At 48.5% G+C, this 21,049-nt stretch overlaps 1 protein-coding gene across 3 annotated transcripts in view; it reads left to right on the top strand.

Annotated features, from left to right (window-relative positions):
- Positions 1 to 21,049, top strand: part of KIF26B (kinesin family member 26B) — a 469,574-nt gene that overhangs the window by 201,601 nt on the left and 246,924 nt on the right. For 2 of the 3 annotated variants that reach the window (XM_053209472.1, XM_053209473.1), the window contains one exon: positions 14,979 to 15,145. In XM_053209472.1, coding sequence (XP_053065447.1) covers positions 14,979 to 15,145 — 167 coding nt within the window. Of the gene's footprint in view, positions 1 to 3,361; positions 3,664 to 14,978; positions 15,146 to 21,049 lie in introns of those variants that run through there. The other variant, XM_053209474.1, reaches the window with a different exon arrangement.

The raw sequence follows: 21,049 nt of genomic DNA on the forward strand, positions 1-21,049 counted from the left end.
GAGCCCCGCGTCAGGCTCTGTGCTGACCTCTTGCTCAGAGTCTGGAGCCTGTTTCAGATTCTGTGTCTCCTTCTCTCTGTACCCCTCCCCACTCACGTTTTGTGTGTCTCTCTCAAAACTAAATATTAAAAAAAAATTTTTTTTAATAAAAAGAAATGCATCCATGTTGTTTTGCCCTTGGTGATGTTTTCTGAACGTGCTGGTGGTTAGCCCTGTAGAAAGTCACACGGTGGAGTTTCCATGCTTCCGCCCAGAGGGTTAACTCAGGGCAGTAATGGAACTCCGAAGGCAAGATTTATTCCCTGCGTTTGTGGAAAGGACCTTCCAAATGGATACGTTGCTGTCCACGCTAACAAGGGGTACTACAAGTCCCGTGTATTCTCGATTTGTATTGAAAATTGTGGCTTTGGATCCCCCGCCTCGTTCCGAGACGGCCTGTCTGATTCCATGCTCCAGACCTGAGACCCTGGGTCTGTTGGTTGATTGCCCTGCCGACTTCAAGTTTCTTTGGGTGAAGGGTAGAATCACGGTTTGGGGAGTTGAGGCTCAGACTTAGTGGAGAGGTGGAAGTGATTGCTTTTTCTCAAGAGGTTGTTTGGAGACGAACTCAACTTTGGGGGGAATTGCAGGGAGACTGATTTGTTAATACAGTTTTAGAGTCTTTTAACTCAGGATTGGATGAATAGCTTTTCAAGTGTGTATGAAAGACAAGAATCCCCAAAGATCAGTTCTATTTTAAATAGCCGACTCCAGGGACCCAAGGTTTGTAACAAAAGGGCAGATATGAAAGAGATGAACTCACAGGTCCGGCTCTTTTCGAGAATAAAGCACAGTGGCTGGGATCCCTGAGGCGTCGGGGTCTGCCAGACTTGCTCGCTCTGATTTGTCAGCTAGGAGAATCTAGTTAGATATGCTCACAATAAGTTAGTTGGTATTGACTTTGCCGGGCCTGACCCATATTATAAAGTTCTAACAAATGGAAAGTATAGCCGAGCTTTGGGAAAAGCCATAGCATGTACAATGGAAGAGAAAACCAACATCTTAATTGAACAGAGGAGAAATTTGAGCAGAAGCACCAAGTGAAGAAATTAGGACACTGGATGGAATGCTACGGCCACAACAGAAAGAGGTAGAATATTTATTTAGTGAAGACAGAACGAGATCATGCAATTCCCTGGTGTCAGCTCACACAGCAAATCTTTGTCTCTTTGCTAATTCTGTTCAGAGCAGGGGGGCGCTGAGAAAATTATATGAACTTGAAGAAATCTGACAGCAGCAAAATGAAATTTGGAGTTTAGTTTTATGACTGATAAGGTCCGGGAGTTTTCAATATCCTGAAATTTGAGAATTTGGGGTTAGGGAAGGGCTAAGGAATATCCCAACGTTGTTGAACTTCTCAAGCATGCTCCATAGGAGCATGTGAAATTTTACTAGTGAAATTTACTAATGAAATACAAATGAGAACATGCATACATAAATAAGCGTATTTTATTAACAATCCAAATCTGCTGCGTGAACCGATTTAGAAAATCATCAGATGCCACGTCTGTCGTGAGTCCGGTGACAAGATTAGGCCTGATGAGGATCAATAATCCAGAGATTTCCGGGAAGCAACCCTACCACGCTGATCTGTGCATCCTGGCCCTGTAGGACTAGGGTGATACAAAAGGTTAAATTATGAGCTTTGTACAGCCTCGGAGGCAGCAACCTCAGACCTCTTCGCCAGATTATTTTAGGTGAGCCCAGAAATGTTTCCTCCTCCTGCACAGGTTTTCAGTGGCAGGCTTTAAAGCACCGGCTTTGCGTCCCAAGCCTGTTGCTACTTGAGGAGAAGGACTCTGCAGAGTGTTTTTATTTAACATGCTTCGTGGCAGGTCTCTGATTTTGGAAGTGGCGTTGTGGAGAGGTTAATTGATTCTGTTAGGGTCCCACAGCCAGCCACTTTGGCCAGAACCAAGCCCCTGGCTTACAGAGACCGAGACTCTCTTTCTCTCTCTGTATTTCAGGGATTTTCAGGCGTTTTAGAGTGCTGCCGTCCTATCATTGGCTTTTGGGGCGCACACAGGAGTGCAGCAGTTGGCCACACGTTAGATGTGTGATTTTGGACAGCCCACCTCACCACTCCTGCCCACAGTCTTTTCATGTTTACACGTGAGTGTTGGCCTAGGATATATCTAAGGACTTTTCCAGCTCCATTTAAAATTTTTTGGACGATTGCTTTTTGGACAGTGTGGGATTTGACATTTTCTGCCGTTGGTGCGCAGAAGATGCGAGGGCAATTCGAGCAAGAAACGTCAGAGCCCGTGCCTCGCTTTGGAACAACCAGCTGACCCTCAGACAAAGTCTGTGCCTGGTCCACCATGGATGGTTCGAGGCAATGGTGGGGAATGTTGTTGTTGTTGTCTTTGGTGCGTTTGTATGTTTTGGTCTACAGGCCAAGCAAATGTTGAATGAGGAAGACACTCTCAAGATGAAACAGGAGGATTTATTTCTAAATGTCCCTGCTTTATATTTGTCCCACAGGGCAAGGGGCGCGTGGGTGGCTCAGTCGGTTAAGCGTCTGACTTCAGCTCAGGTCGTGATCTCACAGTTCGTGGGTTCGAGTCCCGTGTCGGGCTCTGTGCTGACAGCTCAGAGCCTGGAGCCTGCTTCGGATTCTGGGTCTCCCTCTCTCTCTGCCCCTCCCCCACCCATGCTCTGTCTGTCTCTCTCTCTCTCTCTAAAATAAATAAACATTAAAACAAAATTAGAACCACAGAGCACATTCAGCTGCATTATCTCATTTCATCCCAGACATGGTCACGTGACCCCCCCCAGCTGGGGAAATTAGGGCTAAGAGAGGCGAAATGACTTGCCCAAAGTCCGCCATGTTGCGTTCCCCCAAGCCAGGCCCAGACTTCGCTCTTACCATTCCGTGCAGCATTTCCTGAGTGCCAAATGCACCGCGCACCCTTTGCTGGGCACCGGGATTACACTGGCAATTCCATTTGGTCCAGCCTGTCTCTGGGACTAGGCACCTTTCTTTTGTGGCTGTGGTTTTGAGCTGGCCAGGGCAGAGCAGAATAAATCCTATAATCTAGGATGAGTCCCAGTGCTGCCAGCTTCCTTGAATGGGCTCTGAACGAGGAAAAGCCCCTCCCTTGGCTGATTTGAGCCCCAAACACCTCCTGTGCTCTCGTGGCTCCTGGTGTCAGGGCTCCAACAGCTGCAGGCATCACCCCCTGCCTCACTTCCACCATCCCTAGGCTCCCGAGGAGCGCACGTGTGTGTGTGTGTGTGTGTGTGTGTGTGCGCACGTGCGTGCACCTGCGATGCGTGTGCTTGCCTCCGTTAGGTTCCCAACAACGTGTCCTCTGTTTTGCCCAAGATGCAAGGTTGCTTTGTGCACATCTTGGTGGGTCACTTAGAGCCAAGGATTGTCTACAAGGCCCCTGTTGACTTTTCCTCACGGGAGCTCAAGGAAAATATGAGGAAGTAAAAGTGCCCCCAAGGAATGCACATTTTAAATTCCAGGCCATGACGCACGGCTGGTTTTCTTGAAAGCTTTCCAAGCATTCAAGACGCATGCTGATGTGCTCTCCAGACAAAACGCAGCAGCGGGAAACCGGGTGGAAAAGGCCAGGCTCCGTGTGCGAATTAAGCGCTGTGCTGCGTCTGCTCCAGGTAACCTAACGTCCAGTCTCTTACTCTTCTTGTGCTTCTCCTTGGGCGCGTGACTTACAATCCACACCATTCTGCAAAATTACGTAATGCAGACATTCAGACATTCAACCCTGCTAAGCCCTTTTCTTTAAAGGTTAGGACTTGTTTTTGTTTTTAATGGAAAGGTGAAAGGGAACGGCTGCATCATTTTGACACGATCTTTACATTTCAGAGTTTCTTCTGCATTTTCTCATCCAGCACCTCAGGGTTCTGAAGCTCTTGTCTGGTACTGGCTTCGGGCTCTGGCCTTGACTGCTCCTCTCCTAGAAACCGTCTTGCTAGGGGGCGCCTGGGTGGCTCAGTCGGTTGAGCGTCCAACTTCGGCTCAGGTCATGATCTCACAGCTCGTGAGTTCGAGCCCCACGTTGGGCTCTGCGCTGACAGCTCGGAGCCTGGAGCCTGCTTCGGATTCTGTGTCTCCCTCTCTCTCTGCCCCTAACCCACTCGCATTCTGTCTGTCTCTCTCAAAAACAAATAAAAATTAAAAAAAAGAAAAGAAAAGAAAAGAAAGAAACCGACTTGCTAGGATCACTCGCCCAACATTCCAGAGCATTCCAGCTCCCCAGCTGGGGCTGGCACGTGCTCATACCCAGCTGATTGAGAGGAACAGTTGCTGGTTTCCTCTCCTTGTTTACCTTTTTATGTATGTATGTTTTTTTTAGCTTTTCTCTCATTCTTCTCTTTTCTCTCTTTTTTCTTTGTTTCTTTGTTCCTTCTTTGCCCCCCGCCTCCCCCAGTCATTGGTCTCACCACTATACTCAGTTAATTACATGCTGAATACCTTCATTTTATTGCAGAAAGCTTTATGTACTCTATTCATTGTTTTTTAAACCAGGTGAAAATAACCTTCATCTCTTCAAAACAAACAGACTCCAGGCAACCCCAACCCAACTAAATTAAGTTCATTTTTTAAAAAGTATGTTCGTTTATTTATTTGTTTTTTTGAGAGAGAGAGAGTAAGAGAGGACAAGCAGGGGAGGGGCAGAGAGAGAGGGAAGGAGAGAGAATCCCAAGCAGGTTCCACAATGGCCGCGCAGAGCCAGATGCGGGGCTCGAACCCATGAACCGTGAGATTGTGACCTGAGCCTGGATCAAGAGTTGGACACTTAACTGACTGAGCCCCCCAGGTGCCCCTAAATTAAGTTCATTTTTATTTGCTTGTATTTAATGCATGTATTAATTGATGTGTTCATCAGATATATTCCGTGTTGAGACTGTCATACTGAGGTGAATGAGACCCAGTGCCTGTCCTTCCTGAGCCTGCCATCTGGTTGGGAGAGAGAGACCAGTGACAGGCAATTATAAAACACACAGATGCTTTGGGATTGTGAGGACAGGTCTGGGGAACACACGGAGAGGGATGGCCCTGATCATTCAGTGTGGGTAACACTGCCCGGGACCTGTTGGCTCATGGTTGAGTATTTGGCGGTGGGAACCAAAGGTAACCTTCCCCCAGGAGCAGAACAGCCCCTGGGTGATTCAGTACATGCAAAAGGGGTTAGTCCTCTCAGAGTTTGAGAGCTGACCTTGAAGGAGCCTCTGGCTCAGCCGTGATGTCAGATCTGGATTCATCAGGACTGTGATTTCCTCTCAACTCCTCGGCCCGAGTTCACTTGGTTGCAGATTGTGAGTGAAAGCACTTACAGAAAGATTCAGACCATTTGGTTTTATTTCAGTTTGGTCATAAAAGTCACAAAACGCTGGATAGAACGAGCCGTTGGTGCATGTTGAAAAATTCTTCAGATGATCTTTTTCTCCACTCGTTAGCAAAGTGTTTCTCTGTTGCCCCATTTCCCGATGGGCAGCGTCATTGAGGACCTGTACTTTCTCGGGAACAAGAGACACTCAAGAATAGGAACCAAGCCCAGTGGCATTACCTGTCTGGGGATTTTCCGTGTGGCAGAGTTGAAGCTCTTCTTTGGTGATCATTGTGCCCACTTCACGGAATTGTTGTCGGGATTGGCTATGACAACACGTACCTAAAGGTCTTCAGACAGAATCTGGCTCGTGGCCGGTACTCAGAAATGGCGACAAGCATGATGACGATGGGGGAGGGTGCTTGCTGTTGTTCCACAGAGTCCTCTCCGGCTGGACTCCTTGTATCCTTGTATGTCATGGAATATGTCACCCAAACCACCCCACAACACATAATTGGGTATTACGCGTTAAAATCATTGCGACCCAGCATCCTGCAGGTGAGGTCAAACGCACCTGTAGAAATCTCATAAGCTCGACGGCAAGAGTTAGCCCTCGTTACAAGACATTCTTCGTAGGGTTATCTGAGCTCTGCCTTGAGCTGCACATCTTGGAAGCAAGAAATGGAAGGGAAGAGTCCAAAACCGAAATGCTGCTGGCCCATCGCGTCTTCCAGCACCCCGCTCTTTTTCTAGAACATGTGGGCTTTACCTTTTAGCAACACACAGAGTGAGCAAACAGCCAGCAGGTGCCGAGGGGCCAGATTTCAGCCCTGACCACGAAATCCTGAAACGCGACAGCCTTTTCTGTTTGCCGAGTCTCGCCGCACGGGGCAGGACCCGGGACGAAGGTGAGGCTGTAAATCGAGGGGGAAGAAGAGGCAGCTCTCCTCGGCCCTGGGCAGCGCCGGTGAATGGAATTCTCTTTTGCGAGAGGTCACGGAGTCAAATGCTGTGGATGGATAATTTTATGGCCACTAATAAAATTTATAGCCAAAGCAAGCTAAGATAATAAGGGTAATCAAACATCCAGGCCTGGGACATAAGAACCCCGTCGTGGCCCCTTGGTGCTGGCCGAGGGGGTGCGGCTGGACAGCGGAGGAAGGAGAAAAGACCAGAACCAGTCCGTGGGGAGCACCGCGTTAGGGAAAGAATGTTAGCCGACTGTTCGGTGTGATTTGGCCCGCGCGAAGGAAGGTAAAGGAGGACGGCGTTTGACTCGGGCAGGTGTGCCGAAATCAGACGCTGTGGAACCAGAGCTGAGTTCAGGCGGGGGCTTTCTGTAGCCCCATCCTCATCCTGGCTTCCAGACCAAAATATTTATTGAGCGCCCACTGTTTGCAGAGCTGCAAAAATGTTAAGTGACAGTGGAAACAATAAATAATAATAAAAGAGATGTTCCCCCAACAGTGAGATATCAATTGCCTGAGAGAAAATGCTATTAGATGGTATTTTCTGGGCTTTGGGGGTCATAATGTCATCAGACATAAAGACGGAGGAGATGTTTGTTGTCCGTGGATGTCTCTGTGCAGGAAATAGATACCGTTGGTATCTATTCCTGGCTGCCTTGTCGGAGTCAGAGGAGGTGACTTTCTGGGTCAATAATGCCATTTAAGATGAACCCCCATGCCGGCACACTCGAAGCTCTCAGCCGTTCCCGTCAGCAGGGAAGTCAAAGGTCAATGGCTTACACATTGTGATTTGCAGTGTGGAACCAACCTTGGTTTAGAAGAGCCCAGACATCTTCTGCCTTGTTTCCGTGGTCAAGATCATAACCAAATGTAAGATTTACTTTTTCTGAGGGGACACATATAGTTTTCCTCATACTGAGGTATCTGTGCAAAAATTTAAATGTGGCTGAAAGACATGAATCTCACCTAAGATTAACAGATACAGAGTCGGGGCGCCTGGGTGGCTCAGTCGGTTAAGCGTTCGACTTCGGCTCAGGTCATGATCTCATGGTTCGTGGGTTTGAACCCGTGTCGGGCTCTGTGCTGACAGCTCGGAACCTGGAGCCCGCTTCGGATTCTGTGTCCTTCTCTCTCTATTCCTCCCCTGTTCATGCTTTTTTAATTAAAATAAATAAATAAATAATTAAAAGATTGTAAAAAGGACCAACCTGTACCCATGAATGAGAACTGGGAACCTCAGGCAACTGAGGACCCCACATGTGCAAGCACACACACACGTGTGCAAATGCACACACGTTTTGAAAGCAACAGATACTGTTACTTTCGTGAAATGGTCCCGTGTAACCGAGATAGAGCTAAAAGCAGGTTTTAGTCAGAACTAAAAAGGGGCACCTGGGTGGCTCAGTCAGTTAAGCATCCGACTTAGGCCCAGGTCATGAGATCTCATGGTGTGTGAGTTCGAGCCCCGCGTTGGGCTCTGTGCTGACAGCTCAGAGCCTGGAGCCTGCTTCAGGTTCTGTGTCTCCCTCTCTCTCTGCCCCTTCCCTGCTCACACCCTGTCTCTCCCTGTGTCTCTCAAAAAATAAACATTAAAAAAAAAAAAAGAGAGAGAACTAAACAACAAAATCCAGTGGTGAAAATTAGTCCCCCCCCCACCCCCACCCTAAGTTCATGATTAGGACCCTCAGCAAGCATTTGGTTTGTTGCTTCTAGATGGTGACAGTGACATGTACGCTCCCTGGTGACAATGAATCCCTGCCACCGGAACTTTAGGTTTTTACAAATGTGTTGGATGGATAGTTGGAGGTTTGGGAATCTGTGTTTTCACAGAAGATTCATGTACCTTTCATAGAATCATGAAAGAAAAGTTAATGCTGAACAGTCTGAAAAGCAGAGGTAAACCATATAGTCTTATAAAAATAAGGCTCCGTGGGGTGCCTGGGTGGCTCAGGCGGTTGAGCGTCCTAGACTCTTGATTTCAGCTCAGGTCATGATCTCACAGTTGGTGAGATCCCACCTCAGGCTCTGTGCTGACAGCGTGGAGCCTGCTTGGGATTCTGTTTCTCCCTCTCTCTCTGTCCCTCTCCTGCTCCCACTGTCTCTCTCTCTCAAGATAAATAAACTTAAAAAAAAGTAAAAAACAAAAAGAAGCCTCCTGATTCCAAATTATGCAGTGAAGAAAGATAAAGTTTCGGGGGTCCCCGCTGTCTTGGGTATTTTCTCCTTCAGTGGATTGCAGGGGCCCCGAGAGCCATGCTGAGACAGGCTCGGCCTTGAGGGGCAGCTGGTGGGGGAAGGGGGGTGACCTGAAGGCAGGGGCAGGATAGAAATCATCCCAGAGCAACATCTCTGGGCCCAGCCCTAGCTCCTGACTCACTTAATCTTTCCGACTGTCTCTTTCCTTGTGGGGAAACTGGTTACATTCTCTTAGATTGCAGTTTATTTAGGTGACAATCTCAGGACTGCAGTGAGGGCCGTGTGGGGACCCACGGAAGGTACAGCCCACCCTTCGTATCTGCCTACTGTATCCCCATCGGCCCTGGGAGCTGCAGAGGTGGAGGCGGGGCTTAGAGAGGTGGAGGTGGGGCTGCAGAGGTGGAGGTGAGGCTTCCACAGCTGGAGGTGGGGCTTACAGAGCTGGAGGCGGGGCTGTAGAGGTGGAGGCGGGGCTTACAGAGGTGGAGCTGGGGCTGAAGAGATGAAGGCGGGGCTTACAGAGCTGGAGGTGTGGCTTATAGAGGTGGAGGTGGGGCTTACAGAACTGGAGGCGGGGCTGCAGAGGTGGCCAGAAAGGGCCGAGTTCTCCAGGAACCTCTGCTTGCCCTTTGGAGTAGCCAGTCTTCCAGGCAGATTTTTACAAAGAGAACAGGGTGTGTATTTATGACTGGGAGCAAAACAGGTGGACCCTCTTAGACTCACTTTTGAATCGGGGGACCGGGGAGCCCCCCACATTGGTAGGAGAGGTGCTTGTCCTGAGATAAAGTTGGGTACCCTGGAGGAGAATGCCCCTGAGTGGGTGGCATGCCTCCAGGGGTGGGGGACAGCTCGGGAACGTGGGTGGGGGAGGTGTTAGCCTTATCACCAGACAATCATGGAGCGTAAACCCCTCCAGTCCTTAAGGACCATGGCTCCTGAGAACCGGCTCTGGGGTTCATCCCTCACGGCTGAGGGGATCCCCATGAGGCCCGAGGCGTGTGAGGCGGCCCTCTCATCCATGTTGGTGGGAAGCCGACGGGGGGCCCCTGCCTCACCCCCACCTCCGAGCCCCGGGCCCGCACCTGCTGCTCACCCCGCAGACACCGAGCAGGCGCACACCGCCTTTGTTCTTCTGGTCCCCCGAGGCCCTCTTTGACTTAAACATTTGGCTGATACCACATTTCGTAGGCTCCCCACTATCGAATCACCCACACACCCCTTTCCGTTGGAGGGAGAACACGTGTCTTTGGCCGACAGCAAGTTTTTCCAGAGAGCCTTCTTTACATCTCCCGAGGCCAATGACTAGGCCAAGTTTACTTCTCTGAATCTGCCTGGTGCTGAAGCTATTACGTAAACAACTCCTGCGGGTCTGTTTCCTCATCTGCAAAATGGGAATGATAGCCAAGCTGTCTACCTAACCCAATAATGATGGTTTCCGATGAGGCTCGTAGGAGAAGAGGTTTATCAAAGCCAGAGGGGTAGACAGATATCAGGGCATCCTTATTACTGATGATGTAATTGTCATGGATACAGGTCTTTCAACCTTCTCTGCTTGGTGGAGAACCAATTCGGTGACTGGCTATTGCCGTTTCACAGAGCCACAGACAGAATTTGAGTGGGAACAGCTCTCTCGTTGCCAAATTTCATCATCTTTCATTATTTTGTTTCTTCTGTAATGGAACAATCCACTTACAACTTACGGTATTGTCCTACGGGTAGTTGGCAGGCTTGAGGCAAAGTAAATTCTTGGTGCCAAGCATGATGGAACCTCAGTAAGAACTCCTGGCAACCATGTGTGTGAAAGATGATAGCTGATCTAACAAGGGGGCTCCCTCTCTCTCAGAATGCTCTAGAATGCATATGACTTTTTAAAGTTTAGTTTTTGAGAGAGAGAGAGAGAGAGAGCAAGGGAGAGGCAGAGCGAGAGGGAAAGTCCGAAATCAACCGACTGAGCCGCCCGGGCGTCCCTAGAAAGGATATGACTTTAATTGTTAAATTAAAGCAGCGAGAGCTGCTTTTCCTAAGAACAAGTCTAGCTCCACCATTTTTCAGAATGGCAAAGATTTGGCTAAACAGAGATAATACAAGTTGCTTTAGGCCAGCTGCCTTATGGACTGTCTTTGTACAGTCTTATTGACTGCCAGTGGGTTCTAGGCAACAAGAAAAGGAAGGGAGGGAGAGAGGGAGGAAGGGAAGGGAAGGGAAGGGAAGGGAAGGGAAGGGAAGGGAAGAGAAGGGAATGGAAGGGAAGGGAGGGGGAGGGAAGGGAAAGGAAGGGAGGGGGAGGGGAGGGGAAGGAAGGGAGGGGGAGGGAAAGGAAAGGAAGGGAGGGGGAGGGGATGGGAAAGGAGGGGGAGGGAAGGGAGGGGAGGGGAAGGGAAAGGAAGGGAAAGGAAGAAGGGAAGGGAAGGGAAGGGAAGGGAAGGGAAGGGAAGGGGCCTCGCACAGTAGCTATACATACTAAGTACCCAATACATGATTGTTTCCATGAAGAGATGAGCAAATGAATCTGTAGACTCTAAAGGAGGCAGCTTTTCATCCCTAAACTAGCACACAGTGGAACCAAAACATTACACTTGGGTGCTGACAGGCAAGGGGGAAAATCCTGCCGTGTCCCAACAGTCCAACAAAATAGGAAAGCCATAACAGGAACCAAGTCTTCTTACTTCAGTGACTTAAGGAAAAAAGATTTAATTAGATACATGTAGAGAATAAGTAGAAAATCAGAATCGCTCAGATTTACTCCACAAACATGTTTTAACCATCTCCGCGTGCCAGGCACTGGGTTGATTTTCATGGACACAGTGGTGGGCACACCAACCCCAGTCCCACCGTCCTAGGGTTTTGAGAAACAGTGATCTTTGGTTAAATGCATCATCGGAACCCAGGTAAAGACACTGAAGGAAGAGACCACCCCTCTGTAACAGCATCCACCAGAGGCTGGAAGGAGTCTGGAAGAACGCTTCTCTGAGGAAGTAGTTCTTGAGCTTGGATGTGAACAAAACGTAGAAACATTCCAGATCAAGTGCGAAGGCATGTGCAAAGACTTTGTGGCAAGAGGAGCAGTGGGTATGTTTGAGGAGCTTAAGGAAGTCCAGAACCCTGTCGGGCAGAGAGTGAGGGGAGATAAGTTGGAACGACTGTAGCTATTTCTGTAGCTTATTTGTATATTATTTCTGAAAGCTTACAATCCCTGGAGAGGCTATTGGGCATAAACACCAATGAAAACGTGAATTTACTGGTGGCCAGAGCCTAAAAGAGCAGGCATTTGGGGGGGACCCTTCTTCCCATTGTGGAACAAGCAGAACAAAAACCGGAGAATGCTCGAGAGAAAGCACAAAGCGAGCTCAGCCAAGCTCTTAGAGGGGGAAGGGGATGCAATGGAAGGCATGGACTGCCCCCCACCCAGATCCTCACACTGTGTCTAAAATCGGGGTGCTGGGAGGAAGGGCAGTGTGACCAGGGACCTAGACAGTTTCAAGTTTATATAGCGTTTGGTTTCTTCAAAAAAAAATTTTTTTTTTTTCTGGGGTGACTGGGTGACTCGGTTAAGCGTCCAACTGAATTTCAGCTCAGGACATGATCTCACGGTTCGTGAATTCGAACCCCGAGTCGGGCTCTGCGCTGACAGTGCTGAGCCTGCTTGAGATTCTCTCTCTCCTTCTCTCTCTGCCCCTTCCCTGCTTGTGCTCACCCTCTCTCTCAAAATAAATAAAGACACTTAAAAAAATATTTTCTGAGATAAGTAAAATGCTAACATTCATTGATCATGTTACTGGATCTACCTGTATGTGTTTTATTATTATTTGATGTTTTTTGTATCTGTTTAAAAATATTTTTAATTAGGAGGAAGGGAGGGAGGAAGAGAGAGAGTATAGGAGTGAAAGAGGGGCTAGGACTGGCCTGAGCGTCAGGGTCCTGTGCTCAGTTTCACATTGTCTTGGGCGAATCACTTCTGTGCTCCTGTTTTCCTTGCGTAAGAAAAGGGGTTTTGAAGGGGAGGATCTTGGCGGTCCCTTCTAGCTCTAAGTCATTCTGTGTTTCTGATTTCTAAGAACCATCGATTATTGAATAATTCTACTTACAGGTTTGGGAATGGAGTGTCCCATGTCCACGAATCCCTACTTTTTTTTTTTTTTTGAAAAGAGAGATCCAATCTTGCCCGGCAAAGATAGCCAGCAGCTAGCTGCCTTTTAAGGAGGACGGTGCATTGAAGTTCATCTGTTTAGTGACATTCCTGAAAGCCACGAGCCCACAGGATGCTTGCATTCATCCCGGGCCAGACTCGGGGACCTGGAAGCACCTAGAAGCCTGTGCCTCTGTGTCAGGCCTCTCGCCATTCGCCACCCACATCCTGGTGGCTTCTCTGTGGGTTTGTAGGGCACCTGCAAGGGTCTTTCTTACACAGGGAGGCAGAAGAGTTTCAGAAATGAAAAGGAAACACCGCAGGCAGAGATCAGGTGACAGCCGCGTTCGTGAGCCTACGGACATACTTGGTAACACATTTGGCGGTGCATTCACTCACTGCTATCCTGACTGCCATCAGATGTGCACCAAACCAGCGTGTGTATGGTAGATTGTAGCTACCTCATGAAGCAAGATGGTGCTGTGGGTTCTGGGCATAGTTTTGGACGTGGTTGGGGACGGCACCCTGGACCACGGGAGCTTCATAAGTGCTATTTAGTGGCGGCAGCTGGTCGAGCGGAGCCCTCGCCCTGCAGACAGTAGCAGAAGCCCAAGGACAGGTGACAGGCCCCCAGGATGGGCAGCAGCCCTTGCTGAGTGCACGGAATGTTCTCCCGGCCATGGGCTACTTTTGCCGCCTCCTTCCTGGGCCCTCTTACGTGGGTCAGGTTTCCTAACAGCCCGTTGAATGAATGAGAGTAAGAAAGTATGTGTTGGCAAAATTTCAGCTGCAAATGCCAAAGCTTTCCAAGTAAGAGCATGAATTTAAGCAAAGTTTCAAGTGAATGGACCTCAGAGTAATGGCTGTTCTGCTAATAATGAAAAGTACAAATGTTTTTATGTTCAAAGGTTAACAAATGGGACGCTTTCACTGGCCTCCTGGCCTGCTCAGTTACAAAGTGGAAACTGTTCCTGATCTTTGCTTCATTGTACTTGTATTTTCTAGGCAATTAGAAGGATTTTCCACTCAGCATTTAAGAGGCTTGAACTGGCTGCAGACTCTTTTTTTAAACTAAAGTTTCTTTCTTTCTTTCTCTTTCTTTCTTTTCTTTCGTTCTTTCTTTCCTCCTTCTTTCCTTCTTTCCTTTCCTCCTTTCCTTTCTTTTTCTTTCTTTCTTTCTTTCTTTCTTTCTTTCTTTCTTTCTTTCTTTCTTTCTTTCCTCCTTCCTTCTTTCCTTCTTTCCTTTCCTCCTTTCCTTTCTCTTTCTTTCTTTCTTTCTTTCTTTCTTTCTTTCTTTCTCTTTGTTTTTTTCTTTATTCCTTCCTTCTTTCCTTTCCTTTCCTTTTCTTTTCTCCTTTCCCTTTCTTTCTTTCTTTCTTTTTTTATTCCTTCCTTCCTTCTTTCCTTTCCTTTCCTTTTCTCCTTTCCTTTCTTTTTCTTTCTTTCCTTCCTTTTTTTCTTTCCTTCCTTTCTTTTTCTTTTTTCTCTTTCTTTCCTTTCTTTTCCTTTCTTTTTTCTCTTTCTTTCTTTTGTAAAACTAACATTTTTTTTCCCTTTTGTGCATGGGCTGAAGTTTTAAAGTAACAGGCTTTCCAAATAGCATGCTTAGGCTTTGCCCACATAATTATTACATTTGTCGTGGAATTAGCACTCCTTGAAAGTATATTTCTACATAAGATTCTCATTTTGCCCACAAGTATGGTTCTTCCTAGCGTATCCTGTGGGTTTTGGTAAAACAGACCCAGCCCCAATCCAGAGGACCATTGCAAATAAAATGGAAGCCATTTATCTTAATGAATGAGTAGGAAAATCAAGTCTGTTGAAATGGTTGAAATCCTCCAAAAAGGGACCACTTGGTAATCCATGGGGGCTGTATCCGTTTCTCTGAGCTTCTCTTGGTGCTGTTTGCTGACTGCTCCCCGAAACCACAACAAGTGTTTCAATTAACTCCTCACTTTGTTAGCAGGCTCACCTCTCCTTTAATGATGTCTTTGCCCCACCCGTCTGTCGGCATCTGGGCCAGCAGTTGATGTTTCTCCTCTGGTCTGGGGCCGCAAACCGTGGTAATGGCTCAGGCTTTCCTCTCCAAATGGACAGGAAACACAGGCATAATCAAAACTCAACAGTGTCAGGGGGGTGATTTTATTCCATTATTTTTAATGAAAATGAGGAGGTGCCCCGGGGCTAAAATGCTAGAAAATAGCCTCTGAGAGGCCCTGAGCCCCCACAGTGCCCCCTCCCCACCTGCCCTGGGGCCCGCTTGCCCCAGCAGAGAGGGATGCCGTCAGCGGTGCTGGGGAAGTGCAATGAGCCACAGGTATTGAGCTCAGTGTCTGTTTTCCTTGTCAGATCTCCCAGCTGATGACGGAGACGGGCCGGGAGGGCCTGACCGAGGCAGCGCTGAATCGCTACAATGCAGACAAGCCTTCGGCCTGCGGCGTCCCGGCCTCACAGGGCTCCTGCGTGGCCAGCGAGACCTCCACAGGCACCTCGGTGGCCGCTTCCTTCTTCGCCAGGTAAGAGGGGCGTCCCAGAGCCTCAGTTCTTTCGGACGAGCCCGCCTGGTTAGCCTCTCGCGTGCGCCGCATTAGCTAAAGCACCAGGAAGAGTCTGGGGCCGCTCTTGGACTTGACTCTTTCTGACAGGGCTTCTCAACCTCGGACTGCTGACAGGTTGGGCCAGACAGCTCTGTGGTGGGGGACTGTCCTCTGCGTCACAGGGTTCTTAGCAGCGTCCTTGGCCCCTGCTCACGAGATTCCTAAAGCATCTTCCCCAGTTGTGACAACCAGAAAGGTCTCCAGACCTTACCATGTGTGCCCTGGGTCGAGAGCCACCGCCATAAGAATACGTGGCTCTAAGGATGTCCTCCTGGGATGAGGACTTTTGTGGGCACAGCCCTGTGGTTGGTGTTTCCAGATTTACATCCTCGTCACAGAAAACAAACTGCTTCAAAATTAACTATTGAAGAGATAGTAGGTTTTTTTTTTCGTTTTTTTTTTTTGTATGTGGATAGTTACCATATACTATCCGGCTAATCTTAGAGACTTTAGAGACATGAGAAACAAAAACCAAAAGGTATTTCAACAATGTTTTCTGCCTAATTTTAGCAGTGGAGCAGAGACAGGGCAGGAGACAAAAGACAGCTGAGCAGAAGGCACTTTTGGGATCGTCTAATTCAGTCCCCTTGTTTTATGAAGGAGGAAACTGAGGACCAAGAAAGTCAAAGTATGAGTTAATTTATAGCAAAGCCAGAAATGGAAACCAGATTCCTCTGCTTTATTTATTTATTTTTATTTTTATTTTTTTTTGGTTTCCTCTGTGATTCATTATTCGATCCTGGGAACTTCACTTTAGAAAACTTCTTCTAAGATTCACGAGCTCCTGGGCGAGCAGGAGGTAGGACACATGACCGCGGATCGGAAATCAGAAGACGCCTGTGGCTCGAGTTACGGTCTGCCTCAGTTTCCTCCTCTATGAAACGAGGACAGCACCTCAAGATTTCCCTGAAGGCTAAGATCAATCATTGTAAATGTTTGGACTCAGCTAGTATGTCGGGAAGAAGGAGTACCGTGTGTTTCTTCTTGCCATCCTTGTGCATGGTAATGTCCAAAGCACCAACATGAGGAAGGGACTGTGATTAGGACAGGAGCAATCAGAGGAGGAACAGAGGCTGGTGTCCTGTGTTAAAAACAACTACAGGGGCTCCTGGGTGGCTCCGTCGGTTGAGCGTCCGACTTCGGCTCAGGTCACGATCTCGCGGTCCGTGAGTTCGAGCCCCGCGTCGGGCTCTGTGCTGACAGCTCGGAGCCTGCTTCAGGTTTTATGTCTGCCTCTCCCCTGCTCACGCTCTGTCTCTCCCTTTCTCAAAACGAAATAAACATGAACAAATTTTTTTAAAACTACAATAAAGGCAGCGCATAGGCTTGTCAGAACACCGGCCCTGAGATTCTCATTGTAGGTCGGTGCTGTGTTTATTGTCCTGTGCACAGTGGGGCCGACCTGAGTGTATGGGAGGTAACAGGAAATACAGTAGTCTCCTCTTAGCCACGGGGGGTACACTCCAAGGCCCCCAGTGCATGCCTGCAGCTGTGGATAGTACCGAACCCTATGTGTGCACTGTTTTCTCCCATACGGACCTGCCCATGAGGAAGTTCAGTTAATAAATGAGGCACGGCAAGAGGTTAGCTGCGATAACTAGCAATAAAATAGAACAGTTATCACCACATACTGTAGAAAAGTTAGGTGAATGTGGTCTCTGTCTCAAAATATCTTCCTGTCCTGCACGCACCCTTCTTTCGTGACGTCACATGGTAAAATGCCCTCCGTGGTGAGGCGACGTGAGGCGAGGACGCGGAGTTGCGATGTGGCGTTAGGCTGCTGTTGACCTCTGACGCTGTGTCTGAACGAGGATCGTCTGCTTCCTGCTTGAGGTCAACCGCGGATACCTGAAACCGTGGCGAGCAAAACCGCGGACAAGGTGGTCTACCGCGTGCACGTGCTGGCCGCCTGACCACGGGCGCTATTGTGTTAGTTCCATCTGTACGTGCCTTTCTATGTTGTCTGGGATCATTGAGCCAACTAACCGGGGGGCCGTGTCTCTGCCATTCAGGAAGGGAAGAAAGGGATGGAACGGAATGCGTGGACATGCTCCAAGTGCGGAGGATCCCAGGACCTAGGTGGGTTAGGAGAGCATGTCCAGAGGCGGGTGACGAGAGTACTGAGGAACTAGGAAGCCATGTCACGCGGGGCTAGTCTGGAGAAGACGGCCCTCGGCTGTCTCTTGGGCCGTCGTGTGAGAGAAGGATTTGGTGGGTTCTATAAAACACCGAAGCGTGTGGGCAAAGGCTGAATAAAACCTGACACTGGAGCTCAGCTCCGACACCCTCCGGCTCGGCTCTCCCAGCTCAGAATGAAGGACAATTTGCACACCATTCGAACTGCCCTGGGACAGATTGAGATCCCCCTCACCGAGGGAAATCAAACTTACCTTGGGTGACTGGCTTTGATGCTGAGGAGAACATTCACTGCTCAGATGTGGGTTGACCTCCTGTGCACCTTCCTGACCTGAAATACTCTGAATGTGAGAAGCCTCAGCTCAGGCTCCACCCAGAGACTTTTACAGGTCACTCGCAGAAAACACCAGAAGAGGGATTTGAAGCAGGAAGAGATGGGAGGTTAGGACCCCTGATGGCCAGTGTTTAGGGCGAACGAGTGTTTCCCGCAGCAAGGAACCCAGCAGTGCTTTGGAGCAGGGAAAGCGTGTGGACACGAGACAGGCTGGGATGGCCCAGGGTCCGAATGGAAACACGGGGGTGAACCCAGAGTGGAGGGGCCTGTCGATGGTGGTGGCGGGAGCCCCGGTGATGTTAGCAATAAACAAACACTGGACTGAGTTCAGGTTGCAAGAGCTTGTGGCGGGAGCTTTCAAAGAGCTGGAAAGGATCCGTAGGGCTGCCTAAATCCTCATTATTACTTTCTTTGTGGTGAAGGCTGATAGCACTAGGAGCTTAATGGTTTAAGGCATTCAAAGTACGTGGTTTGCGTTTAAAGGGTTTACAATGTATGGTGGGGGGGGGGAATGTAACGTGAAAGAGACTAGTGTTTCACACACACACGTGCACATGTGCACACACACGCACATGCACGTGTTCCCCTCACACCCTCTCCCTGTTTGCCCTGTCGGTCTCCTCCACGACAGCTGGGGGCTCACACATCCCAAAGAGGGAGGCGGTTCATATGCTGCCTCCCTGTCACTGATGGGAACCTCAAAGCAGAAGATCGAGTGACTTTCTCAAGGCCCAGAATAGGAAGGGACAGAACCGGGCACGTACCTCGCCTCTGCGGATCCCCCGAGGGTCTGCATCGAACCACCCCCGCTTATGTCGTCAGACAGCCGACCGAGTTCAGTGCTTTTCTGCCTCAGATAAAGTAAAGCTGGGTAAGGCGACAGTACAGGTGGCCTCCGGTAGGGGTGAACTCTTTTGTTGAGGGTTGTAGACACCGACTTTTCTTTGTGATCTCAGCCTTTCTCTGTCAATATTTACTTTCTAGAGCTCTGCGGAAAGGTCGGGTGGACTTTACTGCATTTCTGATGCAACGTCTATAAGATAAGAGTTCCAGTTCTGAATAAGCAAGGATACCTTTGGCCGGAGCAACTCCAGGCGTGCGGTCTGCGGGGCCGTTCCCGGTCTGTGACGGGCGTAGAGGTTGAGAGGAAGCATTTAGAAACTTCGGTCAGCCAGTTCACAAGAGTTATTTTATGTCCATTAGGATCTGGGAATAACGAAGTGGAGCTTGTATTTTGAATGTAATGAAAATTAAAGAGGGGCGCCTGGGGGGGCTCCGTCGGTTAAGCGTCTGACTTCAGCTCAGGTCATGATCTCATCGTGGTTTGTGAGTTCGAGCCCCGCGCCAGGCTCTGTGCTGACAGCTCGGAGCCTGGAGCCTGCTTCGGATTCTGTGTCTCCCTCTCTCTCTGCCCCTCCCTGCTCATGTTTTCTCTCTCTCTCTCAAAAATAAGTAAACATTAAAAAAAATTTTTAAAAATCAAAGAAAAAGTGATTCCTCACCACAGATAGTTTGAGAGGCGCCTGCTTTAGAAAATGATGATGCCCGGAGCGTTTTGTCCTTTGATCCTTATCTTCCCAGAATTTCTTTATTTCTTGAAATAGCAGCATCGTGGTAGACTGTCTGTGCTTTAGAATTTCCGTGCCCTGGTTTTTGAAAAACATTTTTTGGGGGGGAAAAATAGTAACCTCATACTAAAAACATAAATAGTTGTAGTAACCAAAGAAAGACGGGCACAATTCTCATCAAGTTGGGTGGCTGTTGTGTGTTGACTTTGAACTTCACAAAGGAGGGAATCTTCCTGCTCCCACAGTGCTGGGAAATGGCAGAGTAGGGTGTGATTAGGTTTTTTGCATTTGTTGGCTGTTCACTTTGGGTGAAGATTTACTTAATTATGTACGGAACGTGAAATGTAGGAAGACCTCCTGGGTGGATCCCCAGCATTGCAGGCTGAGCCCAAGGAATCTGTTTTTATTTGAAGAGCAGCGACCAAATTCTGGATTATGCGTCCGATTGCCTTGGATCCTGGTAAATCAGACGAATCTTTCAGCTGACCTCCGGTCTTCACGTTGATGTTCTTTCCCAAATAACCTTGAATGGCCATTTAAAATCGTGTTGTTGTTGTTTTAATCCATGAAGGAAATGAGCATCTGGAGGAGTCTCCTCTCCGTTCAGAGCAAGTGTTTGAAAACGGTGAAAACTACCAGCTGTCACGTGAGCTTTGCAAAGGCAGGTTCCAGTCCCGCAGAGCTGGTGCCGCCATATCTGGGCGCTTGGTGGGCATGTGTCTTGAGTGTCATGTCTTACTACTGCCTCTTTTGTTTACAGCTCTCGTATTGAGTTCACAACCTTTGGAAGACCATGACTTCTTATTACAGTCAAATCAGACTTCTCAGTACGATTATATAGAGGCCATCTTTGATTATCAATGTTTTTTTTTTTTCTTTTTTAATTTTGCCTATTTTCGTAGCGGAAATGTGAATGTCTCCAAATCTGTTGGTGCAGGTTTGATTCCCTCTGGTTACTCAGCGTCTCCAAACCCTTTAGGGTGCATCCGTTTGCTCCCTCTTGGGTCCATCCCATTCATTAATGCTTCTCCCTCCCCCTCTCTGCCTCTGATTTTCCAGTAATGGGGTAATTTTGAACTCATTGATTCTCTTCTTGAAGACTCTGACCTTGAAGCAGTTTTCTGCTGTTGATTAAAAGTGCGTCTGTCCTGGGTTTGGAATATTCTGGGGACATTTTGGTGTTCTCTGCAATATCGGAGTGCCCTCACATACATTTTGTGGGATCCATTTGCTCTGCTTTCTCTTCCTCTCTTGCCTTATTCCTCATTTCCTTCCATCATTCGTTCGTCAGGGATGTTATTATATTTCTGTCCAGCTCGACCTGTCATGTGATTTCTTTCATCTTTGCGTATGGACGGCTCCTTCTATTACCTAACTGCTTTCTCCAAGCCCCTTGCGCACGGCACCGACTGTTCGTGACTGATTTGTCTGGTTTTCCAGGCATTAAAACTAAGACCAGCTTGGGTCCTAGGGTCAGGGGCTAAGTCAAGCTGCAAGAGCTGTCTCCTGGCTCCGAGGCCCCGGCTTCAGGACCAGGTTGATCCGTTCATCACCCTCCTCGGCACACCTCCTCTTAGTGCTGTGTAGACACGTGCTCTGTATGCACAGCTATTTCTGTTACGGGAAGGTCCTGCCTAAAAGCCCTCTGCACGTTCTTGCCAGCAGCCGAGGCAAACAGTGCCTTGTTGCTCTGCTACAGCACGCACTTTTCATATATAATGTCGTACAGCGAAGCCTTTCTTTAGTCCCAGGCCGTGTGAACACAGAACAGTAGTGCTTGGTTTT

The sequence above is a fragment of the Acinonyx jubatus genome, chromosome E4 (genome assembly GCF_027475565.1).
Source record: "Acinonyx jubatus isolate Ajub_Pintada_27869175 chromosome E4, VMU_Ajub_asm_v1.0, whole genome shotgun sequence".
Taxonomy (NCBI): domain Eukaryota; kingdom Metazoa; phylum Chordata; class Mammalia; order Carnivora; family Felidae; genus Acinonyx; species Acinonyx jubatus.